At 36.9% G+C, this 14,270-nt stretch overlaps 2 protein-coding genes across 2 annotated transcripts in view; both read right to left on the bottom strand.

The window, feature by feature from the left end:
• LOC101297685 overlaps window positions 1-11,594 on the bottom strand; it is a 12,495-nt gene extending 901 nt beyond the window's left edge. The window contains exons 1-11 of the mRNA XM_004309108.1: window positions 11,275-11,594; window positions 11,091-11,176; window positions 4,360-6,758; window positions 3,798-4,187; window positions 3,071-3,529; window positions 2,151-2,915; window positions 1,594-2,073; window positions 736-789; window positions 501-602; window positions 334-411; window positions 1-249 (exon numbers count right to left, since the gene is read on the bottom strand). Of these exons, the coding sequence (XP_004309156.1) occupies window positions 1-249; window positions 334-411; window positions 501-602; window positions 736-789; window positions 1,594-2,073; window positions 2,151-2,915; window positions 3,071-3,529; window positions 3,798-4,187; window positions 4,360-6,756 (4,974 nt within the window). The 5' untranslated portion in view covers window positions 6,757-6,758; window positions 11,091-11,176; window positions 11,275-11,594. The remainder of the gene's footprint in view (window positions 250-333; window positions 412-500; window positions 603-735; window positions 790-1,593; window positions 2,074-2,150; window positions 2,916-3,070; window positions 3,530-3,797; window positions 4,188-4,359; window positions 6,759-11,090; window positions 11,177-11,274) is intronic.
• Window positions 11,595-13,760: 2,166 nt separating this feature from the next.
• The window catches only part of LOC101297395 (probable trehalose-phosphate phosphatase D-like), a 2,333-nt gene continuing 1,823 nt past the window's right edge, over window positions 13,761-14,270 (bottom strand). The window contains exon 9 of the mRNA XM_004309107.1: window positions 13,761-13,823. Coding sequence (XP_004309155.1) covers window positions 13,761-13,823 — 63 coding nt within the window. The remainder of the gene's footprint in view (window positions 13,824-14,270) is intronic.

The following is a 14,270-nucleotide window of genomic DNA, read 5'->3' as shown; positions in this document are numbered from 1 at the left end:
TAAGAATGTCAACACTTCCGATGGATCGTGCAGAGAATAAGCAGCTTTGGTTTCCTTTGGGGTGGAGGACACGATTATTGGAAATCCCTGTCCTCTGGCTTCTATCACCTTGAAAGCATCTTCATCTGTTCGATCATCCCCTATGTACAATGGGAGGACGTCACCTGAGTTACTGAATCCAAGGGTGTCAAGTAGATATTCAAGCGCATGCCCTTTGTTCCATTCTATAGATGGTCGTACCTCCAGGACCTAAAAGGATCACATATAATAAATCTAACAATCTACTATGTCTTCCTTAAAAGGCTAACATAACTTGTGGATTATTTATCCTACCTTTTTACCCCGAGTCAGGTGAAACTCAGGATAAGTTTCAATCACAGCCTTCACCTTTTCTTCTAATATGTCATAATCCTGCAGGGGGACATAACTTTTAGAAATTTTCATGTATAACTGAATATAAAGATAACAATGAGATGAGACATTAGACTATATATTTCTACCTCTTCCCGGACATTCCGGTAATGTACACTGATGCAGAATCTATTGTCCTCTACTCTTGCACCTTCAATCTTTCTTGCTATTTCCTCCAACAGTATGCGTATCTATCATGTCACAAACACTAGCATTAAGTTTATCTGTTGAGTGAAGACTGCTGCAATTGCAAGGAAACGATAGTTCCTTATATGTGAGGTTAAGGCATATGTACTTGGCTAATCACTCTAAAATTTTGTTTACCTCTTGGATTGCAGGCAGGAATCTTTTGGCAGGTTGAAAGAGCATGTCACTCTCCTGCAAGATTAACATATCGCATATTTCATTGCATACTTCTATAATCTAATGGTAGTTGAGCAAATGTTCAAGTGAGAAAATCATATGAACAATACAATTTATATCTATACTAATCCAAATAATCAAGAAAAAATATTATTCATAAGGGCCAAAAAAGTTTATATAAAATGTATTTTTAATAACAATATTAAGAGTATATTCAGAGGTTTGAAATCCAAAAATAAAAAAGTATTTTTGAAAAAAAATTGATATAAGGGGCACAACATTTTTTTCCGCGCTGGGCCTTCAATCCTCCAGGACTGGCCCTATTCTCAGATTCCTTAAGCTGGGACAACCCATCACGTCTAGAAATTCCAGGTTTGGAAAATTTGGGATGCGGGTGGCTGATTGTGAATTATCCTCGCCAAGATGCATCAGGTGGGGCATTAAACGAAGATTTAATCAAGTCATCCAACCCTCTTAAATTTGGAAGGGTCCGGAACTCAACTGCATCATCTCTTTCCCTAGTACTAGTACTGGAGTTTCCTTCATCGAGTAATTTGTCAAGGACAACAACTGACTTGGACTGTGGACACCAAACCACAAGGGACTTTAGTTTTTTAAAGATGTGGACTGGTAGTGGACCATTCCATATCTCCATGCTGGATAGTTTCAAGTATTCCAAGCTGGGGAAAGAATCCTAAAATTGATAAAAATTAATACCCGAAATAGAGTCAGAGATTGGGAGGTCAATTATATCCTCTGCATAGTTTAGGAACCATTAATTGTTGCAAAGAGAAAGGGAAAGTGTAGAAGCATCCGTACCTTCTCAATTGTAAAGAGAGTTTGTTTAATTGGAGCAGACAGGTTTGACTCGTATTTCCCTTGGAAGCTTGCAAGTGTCTCAGCTAAAATCTCTAGTTTGTAACATCCAAGAACCTCCAACTTTTGAAGTGCTGGCCAACTGGAAGCATGCATGGCTGGATAGAAACTTGTAAGATTGGGGAGTTCTGTAAATTTCACACAGGTGACTTTTGGGAAAATAAACTTCCGCATTGTTTGTGGTTCCCCTTCGATTGCAACGATTTCCTCCACTCCACACTTGTTCACTATCAACTTGCTTAACCTCTCAAGTCTTTTGGCCACGGTCGCTGGAAATATATATTTCAAGCTCTCACAAGAATCAATTTCTACCGAGTTTAGATTTTCACCGTCAAAAGAGTTATCAGATAGTTGATTGTGCCATATTGCGGTCAACTTTGTTAGACCCTTGAGTGACAAGCTCATCAACCTCGGTAGTTCAACCTGTACAAAAATATATATTAGTTATCTTATACAACTGTTAGAGAAACTATAAACAGATTTACGATTAGTTATTTCACCTTGTTGTTCAAAAGGAATCGTTGCACTACTCCAGTGTCAGTGTTTTCATTTGAGTTGGCGTCTTCGATATCGTTGCCGAGTGTACTTTTATCCGTAGAATCAAAGATGAATCCCTCCAGTTGAGTACAACTAGTCATCGATAAGTTTTCCAAGCAGGGGAATTTGACAATGTGAGTTCCCGAGCAAAAGCCTCTCAGACTTGGTAGATTAGACAGCTCCAAATGTTTCAACACCCTGAATTCAATCTCATTTGCTAAATCATCATTTCCACTGCTTGCAACTATTTCTATCATTTCCTCACAATCACCAACTTCTAGTTTTGTGAGTTGCATCAAACATGTGGCCATGGATAAAGATATCAGGTAGTTCAATCCCTTACAACGACTTACTTGCAATGTTGTTAGATTGTTGAAAGATATTGCTGATGATCTTAAATTCTTTAAGCTGTCACAATCCTCTAGCTCTAGAATTTCCACTTTTGGAAAATATAGGCCTGCTAGTCCGAAGCTATCATCCCCAAGATTCATCAGATTCCTCATCCCGTGAAGGTGCAACTCTCTTAAAAACGGAAAGGTAGCATTCCCAGCTGCATGTATTTCTCCATTGACTTTTTCAAGACCAAGTAGTTGCTCAAGGGAATTCAAAGATGAGTTGGTGTGTGCTTTACTACAAAGAAGCTTGAGGTTCCTCAACAAGTGGAGTGGCGGACTATCCCAGTTCTCCAGTACGTCCAAGCCTAAATATTCCAAGTTCGGGAATGAATCCTGAAAAATCAATTCCATAACTTCTGGTCAGTTATATCAATAAATACTTTAAGTAGAGCAACAAACTTCAGATTTGAATGGAGAATTTAATTTAGCGCTTATAGATAATTTAACACTGGTATGAAGAGGAATTAAATATGTAATAGTACTGTTACCTTCTCAAGTAAAAACAGAGATTGTTTATCTGGGGTATAGAGATTATTTAACACACGCGTACCATCCGCAAATATATGCACTTCATTACAATCATACACTGCCAAAGTTTCAAGTGACGGCCACTTACAATCATGAAATCCTGGATAGAAGCTCTTGAGTTTGGGCAAGTTCTCAAATCTCACATATGATAATTTTGAAAAAACAAACATAAGTGCTATCAGTACACCCTCTTCTTGTGAAATGATTTCCTCAACCCCACAATTTTTCACTTCTAGACTCCTCAACTGTTGAAGACTTTTGGCCACAGAAGCTGGAAAAACACTCTTCAAATTGTCACACGAAACAATCTCTATTGTCTCTAGGTTTTTTGAACTCCCTAGAGAAAGATGATTGTTCCATATTGTCGTCAACTTTGCTAGGCCATTAAGGGATAACTTCTTCAAGTTTGGAAACTCCACCTGCATATACATGATATTCACCTTATTTATGTATCCATTAACAAAAACGAACCAATACTTTTATGGAGATGAGAGGATGATACACTTATTTATAATAACTTAAAACTGTGCATTTATTTTCAGCAGTAATATTCAGTTGTCCCTCACAAAAAAACCGTTCTTTGTTGTTTAGAGAATATTGGATATGTATATATATATATATATATATATATATATATATATTATATATATATTACTGCTGGAAAGAAAAAAAAACGTATTTGTTCACCTTATTTTCAAAAATAAAGTGTTGCCTCACAATATCAAGGTTTCTTTTTGAGTGAATCTCTTCAAATTCTTCACAGATGCCACCAGTTGCAGTACTGTCCTCTAATTGCAATCTCTCATAGGATGGATTTGGCAATTCAACGTAACTTGTTGAGCAGAGTTTAGTGAGGTTTGGAAGGCCTTTTAGCTCCAGATCTTGTAGTTGGGGAAAGAAGTTATGGGCAATTTCTTGATTAGATTCTTCTATTGAAATTACCTCTTCCATGATTTGACATCCGGAAATTTGAAGACGTTTTAGTTGTGATAAACTTCTAGCCATTGAAGATGATAACAAGAATCTTAAACCGTTGTGCTCACTCACCGCCAACCATGTTAAGTTAGGAAAACCAACCTGATAACATGTTTAGGAAATAACAAATTGCATGTAATTAATTATTTACTCCGGATGAATAGCTCATCAACTAAATGTAGTAGAACAATCAATACGCTAAAAAATAACTATGCATCATAATAACAAAAATGCAAAAATAAGATAAAATGAAACGATAAATGTAAGGTGGTACCTTCTCATTAATGGTGTATGCCACTTTAGCATTGTTTTGGACATGTAAATGTTTCAATTGCTGATAACCTCCTGTGGCTAATTCACGGAAAAACTTGTCATTAACACCCTCCATCCCCTCCACGTACAAGTCTTGAGTTCTTTTGAGCAACATTGTTAGACCTTGGTCCAATTCATTGTTGGTAGTGAGCTTGAGCTTTAGTGCATTGAGAGCTTCATCAACATCATCCCATTTCCACATAGAACCAATACATATTTGGAATCTCTCCAACTTACTAGTGGTGAACAAATTTGCTGGAAGTATGGTGGCATCTGGGATATGTATATGTAATGCGGTTAGCCGAGGCAAGTACTTTAGCTCTTCAAGGCTTGCATTACTTCTTTTAGTCTCGCCGACTCTTCCAGCCTCCCATTTGTTAAAGCTGTTCTTTCCCATTCTCAACTCTTCGAGTCGTTTCAACTTGGATATAACATCAGGTGAAATCACTTCGAGTTGAGAACAGCAGGTCAAATCCAACAATCGTAGACGAGTTAATTTCCCTATCTCTTTAGGTAATTCTTTGAACTTGGAATATAACAAGCTCAAGATATTCAAGTTATGTAACTCACCAACTAGAGCAAGGTCTCCCAACGTGCATTGATCCAAGCACAACGTGTGAAGATCTTTGAGGCATTTAAGAGATGGAGGTAGCGATGCAATACTCCGTTTAGTTAAATCTAAAACTTTGAGTTTCTTCATCTCTTTAAAAAAGTTGCTTGGAATTTCACGGGAGTCAACATCAACACTGCTTGAATGAAACATTGTTAGTTCTGGGCATTGCAGAACTTGAGGAAGCTCGGGAGTTTGGCAGTATATGAGAGAGATCCAAGTGCATTTTTTGCAGAATTCCTTATCTGGCCATTCTCTCAACTCACTTCCATAAGGTACTGATAACACATGATGATCTCTAGCAGCAATATGTTGAGCAACATGTTTGACAAGATCATGGATTCTGACCAATTGCTTATCGTCAGTATCTAGCAACAGACAAGAATACTGAAGCTTCATAAGCAGTGAATTCAATGCATCCCGTGCTTCTTCCATTGTATCTACATTCTTTATGAAACCCAGCCCCATACTGTATTTCAACAAGTCAAGGATATCAACATCATTGGCCCTCCCAACCTCACTTGCGCAAAGCAAAAATACCGACTTAAGCTCCTCACTATTCAATTTATCGTAACTCCACTCTATGGCAGAGTATGTTTTTTCTTCCAGTCCTTTTCCATCAAACTTCTTCAGTCGTCTGAAAGTATCTTTCCAGTCATGTAATGGACTATCTTTCAGAGATCTTGCAACAGTCACTATCAAAAGCAGTAAACCTCCACATTTCTCAGCCACTTTGGCTGCTATAGTTTGTATGTCTGGCTTTTCAACAATATCACCCGCCATTTTCTGAAATAATCTCCAAGTTTCTTCTTTGTTCAATACTTTGAGAGGAAACTCTTTTTGTGTACCCATGTCTTTAGCTAATACTAGCTTACTTCGTGAAGTCAACAAGATTTTGAGAGTTGCCATGCGAGGAAGACCAACAGCCTCCAAATCAATGTTCTCCCAGACATCATCTAGGATCACAAGAGTCTTTTTGTTTTTGATCCTGTTACTTATTAGACTTGCTCTTCCTCCTGAGGTCCCAGTTTCAGGAAGCTCGAGGCCTAACTTCTCCGCAATTGCTTTCTGAATTCGTTCGATGCTGGGATTCTGTTTAAGATCGAGTACCATAACTACCTCTTCAAACAGCTTCTCACTTGTTACAGCTAATTGATTATACACCTCTTTAACAAGTGTCGTCTTTCCGACACCCCCAATACCATACACCCCAATCGTATGGGTATTAAAATTTCTTAGTTCGTTGATTACAGCCTTCGCAGTTGAAGTCCTTGAATCAAAGGCCTCATAATCTTGGATAGCTATTGCACACACCTCTTCTAAGGGAGCAACATATGCAATATTATCAAAAGTCTTCTTTTTCTCACAAAGCTTAGCCACCTCTTGGACCAATTTTGTTGATTTCCTGCTTAGACGATGACGAAGCTTTAGATTAGGACAAAAGCCATGTAGACACTTGGTCTGTGCGAGGTGTTTAGCTTTCACCTCATCTGCTTCCTTAGTCAACTGTTCCGCTTTAGTCAGCCAGTTCTGGACTCCTGTTTCAATCTTTTTACCTTTTCTTTCCTCTGCTTCGACAGAATGCTGCATGCTTGTTCTAGCATCAACCAAGTCATCAACTTGAGATTGTAGTTCTTTGAGGTTGTTTTTGTAGCAGATCACATAACCCACTTGGCGTATAACTGGCTCAACTGTGTACTCAGCTAGCTTTGTAACAATTGCAGTACCAATTTCCCTAAGAAATGCCATGCCTGTTGAAGAAAATAAATTCTAGTCAGATCCCCGTGACAAGAAAATTCACAATTGTAATCATATAAGTTCAGAGGATTTGAAATCTAATCCTACTTATGTTGGGGGAAATACATTTAGAGGTAAACTATCAATTTTAAAGGTTTTGGAGATGCTAAGATGCAATATTATGGTTTTTTGTTCCCGAGATAATTTTGCTCATATGGTTAAGTGTAAACTAGAAAAGAGAAATGCAAAAGAAACAGGCAAATAAGATGAAAAAAGTAATGGTAGATGAACCACCTTTTGGTGAACACCAAGAGCCCACCTTACATTGCATGGTGACATGACATGCCCACGTCATCAAAGTATAATTTATAATATTTTTCAATTTCTATTTTTTATTCATTACTGAATTTCTTTTTTTATATCCTTTATCTTTCTAATCCCTTTAAAAAAAAAACAGCCTAATACATCTTCAAACAGCCGTAACCCACTTCCAACCTTATACTCATACCATTGTTGCGTTCTTTCTCATATGTTTTGCTGTTTTTTTATCGCACCCTTCAAGAAACAAGTCTTCACCAGAATGTAGGTTTTCAAGCCAATACATGCAATTGCTTTGTGCTCAAACCGAGTGAATCAAGGTTCTTCAATTCATGTGTCATTCTAAAAAAAAAGAAGAGGGTTTTTCATGTGCAAGCCTCTATGCATAATCAACCACAACCATATGAAAAAAAAGCAAAGAAAAAAAAAAAACAAGCAAAGGCTATTTGAAAAGGAATCGCAGCTAGCTATGAGGTTGAGTACGAAAAAACCCCACTTCAAATCCACTCTCCCAAACCCTTAATTCCAAACTTGTTATGAAAAGGAAAAAAAATATAGCCACGATTAGAAGACGATGCCTATGATCGAGAAAGCCAAAATCAAACAGAGGAATTCCTTGATCAATTGAATCAAAGAGGAGGTGGGAGGATGCGTGAGATGAGAGAAGGAGGCTACGCTGTTTGAAGGCTTGTAGGCAGATTTTTTTTAAAGGATTAGAGATAAAGGATAGGGCTTAAAGAATTAAATTAAGAAAGTAAAAATGAAAAAAGAAATTTCGTATGTAACAAAAAAAAAATTCCGTAATGAATACAAGATAGAAATTAAAAAATATTAGAAATCATATTTTGATAACGTGGGCATGTCACGTAAAGTGGGCTATAGATGATTCACCTAACATTACTCAGATGAAAAAAGACATTCATATGAACCAACATTTATCTGACAATGGGTAACGTTGAACTTGTATTGTCTGTATGTAGACATGAACTTATATGTGTAGACATAGGACATTAGAACCTTGTAATCAAAGTGCTTGTATCAAACCATTTCAAAAGGATCATGATCGAGTGTAACCTAAAGTTTACCTCTATCATATTGATGGCTACAACCAGTTTGAAGATGCTTGATCTGGTATTCATCGGTTGTTATTTCTAGTGGGTTTTGTGGTGGGTCTCTGCTTAAGGCCATCTCCAATGCATGATTTTAATTTTTAAACTTAATTTTATAAACTTTTTGTCAAGACTCAACTCCAATTGATGGAATAGAACATAGCAGTTCTATTTTAATTAAAGTTCCAAAGTTTCAAGTTTTGATCATGATACAGAAGAACATTTGGTTGCTCAAGCTAAAGGAAAAATTGGCCCCCCATGTATATTGTTGATTGGAGTTGGTTTGGTTACACAACATATTATTTAGATGAATAATGGTCAAGGGGTTGCATTTTCCAGAACAAATGTTGTTCTGACATTCTTTTATTTGGTCTGAAGTTTCTCTAAGATGCTTGTATCAACAGTTTTGAGAGGAAAACGATTCGTGATGGCCTATGTTTATGTTTGGTTACATTTCATTTTTTTTGGTTAGTGCCAATAAGTGCGTCCTCTATTAATAAGAACTGATATCAACAGCATGCTTGTTAAAACTATTTCTATATATTGTTTGTTGTGTATCCTTGGAATGAAAAGGTGTTGTTTTCCTGTTTTAAGGTTTCACTAACTTGTTTAGTTGTAGACTTGTAGTCCTGTGAGGAAAGTGTCTTGCATGCATGAGATTATAGAATTTGATGCATGTTGAATCTTGGAAAAGGGTTTACACTCATTGTTTCAAGCTGAGATTTAAGCTTCAAGTCTTACTGTTTTAGATGCTAATGGAAAAGTTGGGCAGATTTTGTTTATTAATTGATGTATTTTAAATGCAGAATGACATGGTTGATGAGGTCAATAGACGAATGAATGAATTTAAGGAAAAACATCCTGACGCGACGAAGAAGCAGATTATGGAAAGTGTTCAATCACAACAAATTGATGTGTTGAGTCCGGTGCTCAAAACTCGGAAAGGAAAGGAGATCAGAGGGATGGGACGAGGAGGCGAGCGAGACTTGAGCCATTCCTCACATTCGACTTCACGTAGTCGTGCTCCTAATGTTGATGATATCAGCAACTCCAAGAGGTTCAGGAGCACTATTAGCATAAACTAAAAGAGTCAGAGGAGCGTGCCCAGTAGAAAATCCAAGAGGTTCAGGAGCGTGCCCAGTAGAAAATCCAAGAGGTTCAGGAGCGTGCCCAGTGTTTATTGAAGTATAATGCAGTGCAACTACAAGTTACAGCCCTATATGAACACCTAGATATACAACCTCCTCCTCCACAATTTTCCCCACACAACAATGATGATGGAGGCGACAACAGCGGATTTGGCAACACTGACCTTTTGTTTTAGGATTTTGTAGTACTTTTGTTTATGTTAAGAATTAAATTCAGTTTACCCCCTTGTGGTTTGGGGGTGACTTCATGTTAGTCCCTACACTTTTATTTTCATTAGTTTACCCCTTGAACTCTTCAATTTCTGTCTGCCGTGCCCAAATTCTCATATTCTGTTTGAATTGACCTTTAATTATCAGCAGATAAGGTTCGATTTGGACATATAAGGTCCGATTTCCCCAAATTCTAGATACTGGCCTCACAGTTAAGGTTAAAATTATCAGCAGTTAACGTCCGATTTGAACAGAATATAGGACATTTGGTCACGCTTGAGGAAAATTCAAAAATTTGAGGGGTAAACTGATGAAATTGAAAGTATAGGGATTAACATGAAGTTACTCTCAAATTTCATGGGGGTAAACTGAATTTAATTCTTATGTTAATTTAGTTTGTATGAACAATTTCCTAGTTCATTTGGCACTTTTGTTTTCGTTAATAGTTTAGTTGGTATGAACAATATTTTTCGATCTAGTTATCAATATGAATATGTTTTTGAAATCATGATTTTATTGTATCTGTTGCTTATTATATTGTTATTTTCTTAATTTTTAGAGTGAAAAATAATTACAGTTTTAATAAATACCAAAAATATCTTAGGTGACGGAAACCCTAACATTCGTCGACTGAGATGACCAACTAGCCGACGATCATACAGATGTCGACTAAGAAAGATACAACTTCGTCGGTTTAGAATTCTGCCGATACATATTCCATCGACTAAGAACAACATTCATCAGTTTAAATACATACCGACGATTATTTCGTAGACTAAGAAAAATTTCAAATTCGTCAGCTAACACTTATACTGATGAAAACCTTTCGTCAATAGGGAGTTCTTATCGACGAATAGGCTTGTGGACAAGGCAGGAATACGTTCATTGGCTAGAGACTTTCTTAGTCAACGACTGTAGTTGGTTCAGTCGGCTAGGTGCCTACCTCACCACACTTAGCCAACGAAACTTAGGCGACGAATTGTTTGTTTGCCTAGATCATAGTCGACAAATTACCTTTCTTAGTCGATGAGTTGTTTCCGTCGGCTAAAGAAAAATTTCCAGTAGTGTGCGTAATTAATACTTATGCTATCTATATTACAAAGTACAAGCTTTTATCAATTAGAAACTCTAAAATAAGATTTATGGGGGTTATATAATAGCGTTCGATAATTAGTCGCTTCTAAGGTTAGCTCCGATTTAGTCAATTTTTAGCCAAAATAGTAAAATAGTCACTTTGACTAGCCATCTTAAATTTACGTGCGCATCGGTTCTCTCTATTTTAATTAGACTCAAACAGTTTTTAATTATATAAAACCTCATTTTACGATTTAAAAAAAAAAAAAAAACCTACATTTTACTCTCTACATTTAAAAGCGAGAATGATAAAAGTTAAAATGGAATATTGACAAAAAGTTGTATAAACTCTCCAAAATAGCTAAGGAGTCAAGATAGAGAGTATGTTAAAGATGTCCTTAGATCATATTACTCCAAATATGAAATGAAAAGAGAAAAAGGAAAACACTGAGATAATAAAATTGAGGAATGAAATTAAATGATATACCTCTGACGACCTACGAATAAGGTGTGTATCTCCTTCGATCAAATTCTCCACCCAACACTAGATAGAGTATGAATGGGGATGCATATCTGTGAAATAAAACCACAACACCAAAGGTATTAAAACATTGTAAACAAAAATGAACAAAACCATGAATTAGAAGAAATGATGTAATTAAAGGCAATACCTTTTTCTTTTTCTTCTTTTTTTTGAATAAAACCTTTCTTACGACTTTAAAAACTGAGAAGTATTTAGAGCAATGATCGAAGTAAAACTAAAGAAGGTTGCTAGCCAGAAGTGTGCAGGGAAGACTGACATCGGAAGACAAATGAAAACAATGGATGATACTCGATCTTTGGTTTATGCCTTTATGGTATTATAGAAAGAGAGCAATGGAAGCTTAATTCGTAATCGAGCTGGAGAAAAATGAGAGCAAGTACGAGCTGGTTTGCATGCTCTTCCTTTTCTGTTGTGCTTTCTTGGTTGGCTTTTTCAATTTGAGAAGGAATGGAGATGCAACTTCCGGTCTTGTAGCTTATATATAGCGGATTGTGGCTTGTTGTGTCTCCATGGAATCTAAAGCAACGTACTGTTCCATTATGAATAATTTAGTTTTGAGTGCTTAGGTCTTGTCGAGCTTTACATCTTTTTTACTCAAGTGGCTATCAAATCAATATCGGTCAGTGGAACCCTCAAGGCAACTTGGCAGCAAGGACCACCGCACAAATTCTACGTACAGCTGTGGCGCGCATTACCAGTAGGCCAATGGCAGCAAAGACCACCGCACATATTCTACGTACGGCTGTGGCTTTTCTCCATGTTTCTCACACCCTTGGATTCAGTAACTCAGGTGACGCTAGGAGATTTGTACGATTTGTATCATTCTTTACATCTAATCAGTTTCACAAGTGCGCCTTGTTAATGTATGGTATAATATTGAAGATATTTTCAGTTGAATTAGTTCTGTGTGACCTGTCAGACATTAAGCATATCGACCAAATTACAAGCATGGCAACAATCCACCGTACAAACCGTTAAAAGGGCTCAAATCTGATCATAAGTTCATACAATATGGAACGTTTGATTGGTCAATCATACAACATTTTCCTTTCACACCACCCGTGAAAAGAGCCTCCAAATTTCTTCAAAGTTGTGGCACACCTTATCTCATCGATATTTTATATTCTTCATGATCCAGTTTTCATTTGATTGCCCATATTTTTTACAGTTATCAGAATGAATTTCTTAGTTTTTGAATTTCGTATGCTTCACTTGTACATCCAAAATCACTTCTAACCAAGAATTAAAATTTCTGCGATATATCCGATATATCCTCCGATAATTTTTTTTTTTGAAAGACCGATATATCTATAGGGGGTCAATATTTTATATTCCATTGTATCTACGATATTTCCCCGATATTTCTCTAATATCGTAAATATCTCCGATATTTATGATATTTTCAATATATCACCAATATATTAAAAAAATATCTGTAAAAAAAATTGAAATGATATCCGGAAAAAGAAGTAATTCACTCGAGGTATATCTTAATGAAGAGTGTGGGTCTCAAGTGATATCTAGGATAGAAGTAATTCCCTCGAGGTATATCCCAATGAAGAGTAAGGATCTTGACTCTTGAGTGATTTCCGGAAGAGAAATTCCCTCAAGGTATATTTAGAATATAAGTAATTCTCTCAAGGTATATCTCAATGAAGAGTGTGGGTCTGAAGTGATATCTATGATAGAAGTAATTATCTCGAGGTATATCCTAATGAAGAGTGAGGGTCTTGAGTGATTTCCAGAAGAGAAGTAATTCCCTCGAGGTGTATCCCAATGAAGAGTGGTGGTCTCGAGAAGAGCATGATTCCTTTCAAGAGATATTTGGATGCAGATCGATCTATTACACAATTATCAAACTTGGAGATGATTCATATGTCTTGGTCTGATTATTGTACTTTTGTGGACCAGCGTGCGTCTTATCAACAACCTAGATTCTCATTCTGGATGTAGATGAAGGTGATGTTTGTAATATTTGTATGTAAATCCAATAAATTAAATATTTCAGAAGAAAAAAAAATTCTTCCCAAAATCTCGAAATTTTTTCCCGGGTTTCCCCGATATAATCACCAATATATCCAATATCTCCTTTTTTTAAAGGACCGATAAATACACCGATACCGATATTTTAATATTTGCTTCTAACATGTTGCTTCTATAGTCGTTAAATTTTTGTCATATTAGCTAGTAAACTGGCCCAACCACTTCAAAGTCCAAACATAAATGCTTTTTGTATCATGAGCAACTTCGATGTCGCTATACTTGGTTCTGAAGGGGTCAGGGTTTCGACCTAGCTAGTGGCGATGTATGCACCTCCTCGAAGCAGGACGGCGTCGTTTTGAAAGCCCCATTATGGACGGAGAAACAGAGAAGATGGGATCATGGGAGGAGCATGACAATGGCTGCTCATCAATAAAGCTGAAATGGAGTCGCTGGTAGTTTTGGCTGTCCATTTTGTCTGTAAATAATAGCTAGGAGTCGTTTCTCACTATCATCACTGGTACTGGATCGTAGCAAACGGACTGCTACTTTGCTCGAGCTGCCTGGTTTTTGTACTTAAGGAGTGTACGTTGAGAATTGAGTAAACATTGTCAAATGGGATGATAGTGCTTTTTAAGCATGGTCAAATTCTCCCGGAAGTGATAGGAAAGTGGAAACTTTCGAGACCAGGCATGACTGCATGAGTAAACATTTCAAGGCATTATTGACATCCAAAAGTCCATGGAAATCGAGAACCCTGGTGCAGATTGGCAGTCATGCACACTGCAAGCAATTTAGGATGTTGAGTCGTTTTCATGTCGACCTCAGTGAAGTTGAGACATCCAAATGTTAAAATGCTCAACAAGAACGACAAGAAGCAGAGTCGATTTAAAACTGAAGGACTTGATGAACATATCTTACAATGCCAGAAGGTCAAATTAACCGAGTACAAAACAAATATTTTCAAACCTCTTATTAACTAGTCTTATAATCTATAAGCTGAACACCCATAGAACTAAAAGCATGCATGGGCGCATACCAATTTCACTGACCACAAAAACCACAGTGAAACGGTATGCCTTCTTCGTCTTTTGTTTCCTTTATCTATAACTTAGCTATAAGGCAAGCTGTAACAATAACCAC

The sequence above is a fragment of the Fragaria vesca genome, linkage group LG7, assembly GCF_000184155.1.
Source record: "Fragaria vesca subsp. vesca linkage group LG7, FraVesHawaii_1.0, whole genome shotgun sequence".
Classification (NCBI taxonomy): Eukaryota; Viridiplantae; Streptophyta; class Magnoliopsida; order Rosales; family Rosaceae; genus Fragaria; species Fragaria vesca.
Note: the sequence above shows the minus strand (reverse complement) of the source record. Positions and strands in the feature narration are given on the sequence as shown.